General features: G+C 43.6%; 1 protein-coding gene across 1 annotated transcript; it reads right to left on the bottom strand.

Moving 5' to 3' along the window:
- Positions 1-593: 593 nt before the first annotated feature.
- Positions 594-1,753, bottom strand: EAE98_008508 (uncharacterized protein; the record flags this gene model as incomplete). The annotated part of the gene is made up of 2 exons (XM_038956131.1): positions 594-980; positions 1,049-1,753. The coding sequence occupies 2 exons, from the start codon at positions 1,751-1,753 to the stop codon at positions 594-596; spliced, it is 1,092 nt and encodes a 363-aa protein (XP_038807590.1).
- Between the last annotated feature and the right edge of the window lie 5,695 nt (positions 1,754-7,448).

Below are 7,448 nucleotides of genomic sequence, written 5' to 3' on the forward strand. Positions count from 1 at the left end.
AGGAATCTTTTGAAGTTTCGATATGCTTACTTTGGCGTTTTCTTATTATCCCCGTGTGTACATGTTTGCATCATATCATATCATATCATCTCTACACACTTGCTCAATCTACATGAGAGGGAGGGACAGGGGAGGGAGCAAGTAACCCCGTCCCAATATCAGCTTTCCACTCCGTGTGTATATATTTCATATCTAGAACTCCATGTTTATATTCTAGCATCCAATACATAAGATAAGCAATGTTCATATTCATGGGTAGAAGGGGGGAAATAATGGAAATGCAAACGAGTGATTCGGGTTCTTGGGTAGATGAGATAGATCCTGAGTTATGCGTATAAAATCATATACTAGAATTATGTACGAGGTATCTGGAAGGTTGGATTTATGAAAAAGTGTTCAGGGTTTGGAATCACTTTGATTGACAATTCGCTGGTCTGGTGTAGTATACTACGACTAAGAGACTTCCATCTACCCTCCATCCATATCCACCTATCACTCCACTCCTATCTTCCCATCTTCCCTCCTCCCCTTCTTTCCTTCCCCCATCCCAACACTCAACCTATCTCAACACTCAACCTATCTCAACACTCAATCTATCTCTCACCCCCCACCCTCCCTCCAATCCTCCACCACTTCCTCCTAACATCCCACCACATATCCTCCAACTCTCCAAAACCTCCCAACCCCTTAATCTCCAACCTCGCCCCTTCCACCAACCACTCCTCCAACTCCGCAAAACAGCATATGAAGCGTCGCGCTTCTTGTCTCGATCCATTCCACATATACCTCGATCCGGCCACCGCATCTGAAGACGAAACAAGAAGAATTTCCAAGCCGGAAAGTTTCCCAACGAAGGGTTTCAAAACCGTTATTGCGGAAGCGAGAATATCCGGATCCATGCGTGCAGATGAGCTAGCGAGTTGGATATATTTAATTTTCCGGGTCGTAGCAAATCCGAGACGAGCGAGGACGTTATGAGACTTGATTACAATTTTCATCAGCACACCTATCCTCATCTCAGTCTCCATCTCGCTAGAAAATAACTCACCCGTCGCTCATGCGTACACTCTCCATGACACCACGAATTCACACAATGCTGATGTCTCCACGCTCCCTTAACCCTCTCGCTCCATCTCCCCCTCTTCTCGTAATCTCTCCGTCGCTGATCGCGCATCCGTTTGCAACATACTGCGCAGTGAAGATCCTCAATGTCGAAAACCCAGTAGCGCGGCTCGTGGTAATGAGCAATGCAGCGGAGAATCGCGTAGTCTTCGGATTTGTCTTCGACTTGACTGGTGCGTTTGGATCCGTTGAGGTTGATGTGCAGTTTTCTGGGGGACGTCTCGAGAAGATAGTTGAGGACTGTGGATGCGGGGATTTGGGGTCGGGTTGTGGGATTGCTTGCTGGGATTGTGGAGATTGGTGAGGTGGGGGGGAATGATGATGGGTTGGGGGTTAGGGATGGGATGTGTGAGTTGGGCGAGGGATAGCCGAGCATCTCGAGAGTTTTCCGATTGGATATTCCGGAGATCCAGACGTCGAGACCGGGGGTTGAGGGGGGTACGTGGCTGGTTTGATTGATGCTGCGATGTGGAGATTTTGTTTTGGGATCTGCTTGGGGGAAAGATGTTGGTGGATAGCAAGGTTTGGTTTGGCCTTTTTTGGAGAGGAGAATTTGGGGTGAGCTGTGAATTGATGGGGATATGAGTATTTCAGGGGACCTTGAAGTGAGGGATTCTTCTGGGAGACTCATGTTGGAGTGCTTAGGTGGTTGTGGTTTTACTTGTGATTCTGATTGTGGTTGTGGTTGTGGGTGTGGTAATTATAGTGGTATCGGTGATCTGAACCAAACGTTAGTCTCAGTCATGACGGTAGTTGTATTCTGAATATTTCATGCAGGCTTATCTCAATGGTAATCTTGATGCTGGTAGTATTGTTGGGTAGTAGTAGTAGTGCTATTCCCAGTAGCAGTGGTCCTCAGTCCTCTAATGATAGACAACATTATGATTTACATACTACAAGCGGTATCAACGGAAGGGCAAATTGATAAAGGGACAATCTTCCGCTAGTTTACCAGGACGGTCACTTTCCGTGAGTTTTTTCTCTTCTGGCAGGTTGAGAGTTCTCACATGGGAAGGATAGATGGAAATTTCACGATGTTCAATAAGGAAAGTGCGCATATTATGTGGTCAATGAGACCACAGGCTATACAATTGTAATGATTTGCAATAGATTTCCGTAGAAACCCGGAAGCAAAGTTCTCAGAACTGATTGCTCTTCTTGTTTTGGGTTTCATTGATGAAAAAATTATGGTCTGGCTGATTCTTAGAGGCAGACAGGCTTCATCTACTTCATCTTAGAACAAGCGACCTTTAAGCTGGTGGATGTCGTTGCTATTTCTGCCAGCTGCTATAAAAAAACAAATTAAGTTCTTCACCTTTATTCTTCTTCTTTAACACATAAACAGCGTTTATTAGTCTTACTCGAGGACCATTAAGTAAAAACGCCACCGAGAAACCCACAATATCGCTACTGTTTACACGACAATAGCATGGATTAAGAACAGTGGAAGCTTTTCGAAAGAAAGTTCAACTCCTCTGTATGCTTTGAGCTTGCTGTTATTCTTCCTTGCCAGAATTCCGCTCGAAAAGATTCGAATTTTCGAAATGCGTATAAAGATTTGAGTGTTAGAAGTTGAGATGAAAATCGCCCGACGCATCAATGTGGCATTCGAATCACAAGTCAAGCAGCTACCATTATTTCCTTTCTTCAAAATAAAGAGCCAGAAATAATGCAATAGTAGCTGCATTAAGAAATATTGCGTGGCGAGGGCTGCTGTGTGTTGTTATCACCCTCTTTGAGCCATAAATCAAGCTTGAACGTGGATATATATATCGCTCGGCGGACGAGTAACATGTTCAAGAGTATGCTTTATATTGTCAAGGTGGTCATTGCCCATTGTATTGGCCGCTATATAAAGTTTGACGGTCTTCGCAGCCACACGAGACGCTCTACCTGAAAGTAGAGCCTTTACCGCTGACATTCTTTATCTTCAAGGTATTGTGATGTCTGTGAGTGCAGGCATCTGGATACGAACCGGCGGCACCATTGACCTCACGACTATGGGGACATAGAGTACTGGAAAGATATTTGCATGCACAGATTTAATATAATGGATTTGGTGGATTCAATCTTTCGCTTGTGATCCATAGGTCGGAGCATATCTGAGAGTAAAGGTAGGCGTACAGACTCAATTTTGCGAATAACTTTGTCCAGAGGCGTTCACCTGCCAATTGAACGACCCAATCGATCGAAGTTTGTATTGTGCACTGGCAGACTTCTTCACATCTGGACATCCCAAATTTCATCCATTGCATCTCGACATAAATAGGCTACAAGTATTAACACACAGTAATTCAAGGGGATGACAATCAGATTCTCAACTTGACGGCCTTTCTACTTAATTGTATATTGGCCGATTATACCTAGTCGACGACCACTGATCTGTTATAGAGATGTAAAGTTGATATCACCGTCAAGTCATGACTGTCACTTAGACACAATTTAACTAGATAGAGCCAATGAATGTAATCTTACGATCACATGAATAGTATATGATTGACGGTATACAGTCTAAACAATTGAATTGGAATCATCTATCTTATTCGAAATAAAGTTATGATTATTGACTTGACAGTAGGTAGTCCAAAAGTAATTGAAGAGAATGGTCTGATAGTGAATAGTTTCTTCATAACCCTAATCAGTTATAGAGAAAAGGAACATTTCTCACCCCCTTTACATCGTACAAAGGGATTCTCAGCTTCTTGAATCCTCCATACTGATTCAAATAAGCACACGTGATTTAGTAGGCTGAACGCTGTGTAAGTAGACATGCAAAATTTTGTCTTTAAGACCTGCCAATTATTGTCCTCATCTCCACTTATCTCTCGAAGACGCAAACTTTGAACTACCATGTTGCAATGATCCGGCGATGAATAACGGCGATTGAGAGATTCTGCAGTGCACCAACCTAGCTACGCCATTGAAGAAGCGTGGGCGAAATATGGAACAGACAAAAGCTACCGTACAATCATCGCCGCTATCCCACACCAAGGTTCACAATAGCCACCACCAGTTGGGGACTCATCATTTCAATCATTAGCCGGTCAAATTCCGGCCCGTTTTGAAATATTATGGCGGGTCGGATACAGTCATGCCAACGCAGTATCCAACAATGAGAAATTCAATGCCATCGAGCCTCAGCCCGTTCAGCTGCACAAGACATCTATGGTCCGCAATGTCCTCGTTGGCAATTTTCTAGGACCACGACGACCGGGCAGATATTTGCAGATGGGAATATAATCTGATACGCGTTTGAAGCAATTGGAAGACTGTACCTAAAAAGGTAAGCACGGGAGTGGCATTTTCGTAATCACTATAGCTCATTAACAGACAGCTTCAATTAAAGATTCTGTCCTGTTTGGGAGATTTCTCGGTCATTGGCATGAAGTAAGCAACGTATTTATGGATTTACAAACACTTGTCAATAATTCATCTTCCATTACATGGCGTCCAGAGTAATAATCATCTTTCAAGTGATCCCTGTAGTCAAATCCCCTGATTAAGCGATCAAGGGTATGAAGAAGCTTTTGACCACCATCACCAATTTTTGTATAGTTGTTTGTTTCCCTCAGATCCTATTGATTTGTTTGAGAATGGTTTTCATTATCATCCTACGTCAGATATTTTAGATCCTTTAAGATACATTTTCGCATAAGTGCCACGCCGCACCGCCACATAAGGATTCATGCATAATATCAACTCCGCCCCATACAACCTGAGCATACACCTCATTGAGCCAGCAGCTACAGCATACTACACATGTTGGCTAAGCTTATCTAATTACGTCTAATCCCATCGTACACTTCCATTCCCATCGAAGCAAAACTGTTATGTTGGGCCCCGAGCTCTTTCTTTAACATCAATACATGGTGGGGCGAGGATTTTGATGGTGGCGCAGGCAGTTTCAAACTTTCATGATCCTACCAAACCGTAGAGCTGGTATCCATCGACACCCAAAGAAGCTGAAAGGTAGCAGTAGGAGATCTTGATTCCAGGTCAATACATTTGAATAGTGTAGTAAAACTCGAAAACGGGGATGGCGCTGACAAAGATAGCAAGCCGTGGTATTTTAATTTATTTCTAGGTGCTCCTAGATCAAGTCTGAACCGCATCTATTTTATTACTACCCTGAAATTGAATGCGTAAATGTCCAGAATAGCTAATACAGTATCAAAAGGCTTGGACACTGCGCTCAATTCCTCTGCTGTTTGCTTCTTATCTTGGTAGCTAGAAAAATAGTCTTGCGAAATCTCTTCTCAATTTCACGGCGGATTTTTCGTACTATCAGTCCTACGATACAAGAAGATGTTTTGAGTTGTCTAATCTCTTCTGAGTAGCATCTTCTTTGGGCTTCCAAGATGCCTATATAAGGCATAGCTATGGATTCCAATAAACTGCTCTTGAAAAAGCGTCCCTTTTGGGTAATTCACCAACAATAGTTAGTCGCCGAGGCGTACTTACGAGGCAAACACCATATTAGCCTGCGACCAGATTATTAGGCCCCGAGTATGTTTGATCTCGATTCCTAAGGCACATGTGTTTCCAAACTCAACCTTACAAGCCAGCATGAAGCTCTCACAAGACAGCCTCATGATCATAACAATTTTTACTTCAATACTCTAATGATTCACACTTGTGACCGTCTATAATTTTGAGTCACTTAACCTTGAACACTGGAGTTATTGAGCGTGTTGCTGAGTATTGTGTACAAAATTCATCGCAACGCAATGTACCTCCGAAAGTGTTGTTCTCGCCTACGCATCACACCCCTTTCTGCTTTAGGCTTCCACCAGGCTACGTCAACTCAACGCCCTGGTATACGTATGCCCGCCAGTCACAAGAACTATTTCCTCGGAGGATTGAGTGATATCACGACTTCAGTGAGAAAGTGAGGAAGGTGCCGGCATCTATCTTCAGCAACACAGATTTCCGCTCCTAACGTCGTGATATCAAGATAGTCAAGGGGGGGACTTTTTGAGATACCCTTGAAACTGTAACTTCTGCCTATTCAGACTACCTTTACCGTTGTCTTGGAATTCGATCAAAAATGCTGTGGCATCGGGCGCTGCTAACTCCTTGCTCGGATAGAATTACCGGCAGCCGTGGAAGGCTCTAGCTTCAAGAGCGAAGGGCAATTTAACATGATAGTCATCAATAGCATTGAAAGGCTACACATAATTAATTACATAGTACATAAATTAGCTTGGGCAAATAAGATCTACTTCCGAGACAGAAATGCTAGCCTAAATACCTGCGGAATCGTTCTACTCTCTAATGATTCTTTCCATGGACCTTCCCTAGGTGGGGATCATTTTTGCCGCTCACGATCTCCTCTACTCACCGTCCTTCACAGATGCGTCTAAGCTTCAAACTCTAATGTATTTCTTATTTCTACATCATTACCCTTAACAATTCAATACTTTGTCCCACTAGAGAACTTACACTCGACACTTCTCCGGCTTATTCCCGTCTCACATAGACACACACTGACAGTTTACCTAGCCGGATGCTAATTCAAGGGCCTTATAGTTTTCTACTAACTGGAAAGTAAAGACCCCCTTAACAAGATGCCAAGCTTATCCTAACCTATCTCCCAATCGACACGACCACGAATACATCATGACTCAATATTATTCGACAACTCATCGCTGGCATTCCATCTCATCTCACTAATTCACTTGCTAATTGACCAACAATACGCTCAGACTTGAGCTAAACAAGGTCACATTCATCCCCACATCCATTAGCATGGCATCTCGCCGATTCTACTTTAGTGCCCGTCCGCGCCCAGCCAAGTAATTTCGAAGTTGCAGCTAGCGATGATCTTCCCGGTGCCGCAACTACTCACTGGCGCGAAACTTCTAGTAACTATCTACGACCCTATCGATGCACAGACTTTGAAATTGAAAGATGATTACATCCTTGCAACATTCTTGGCAGATCCGAATTTGTGTTATCATTTTCACAATAACTTCGTACAACGGCCATTTCAGGATTTTGGGTTGATGATGGCCCGATGTGTTTTTCCAATTGCAGTAGAGCTCCACAAATGATGAGTCCGGGCTAATCATCTCGTCATCTAAGAGTGGGGGCGCGCTATGCAACTACTGTGAACCCGGTCTGGATCCACTCCCCCAACCTCCACTTAGATACACTACTCGAACTTGCCAACGAAGTTGACCATACGGATGGCTAAGCGTCATCTCCATCGCGATAATCAACCCTAGAAGATCTTGGAATTCCTCGAGGTCTCGCAATTGCCCATCAAATCGAAGGGTTTTGCATCTATCCACATCATCGCTGACAAGCTGAGACCTTGCCCTTGA

The sequence above is a fragment of the Botrytis deweyae genome (genome assembly GCF_014898535.1).
Source record: "Botrytis deweyae strain B1 chromosome Unknown BDEW_022, whole genome shotgun sequence".
In the NCBI taxonomy this organism is placed as follows: Eukaryota; Fungi; Ascomycota; class Leotiomycetes; order Helotiales; family Sclerotiniaceae; genus Botrytis; species Botrytis deweyae.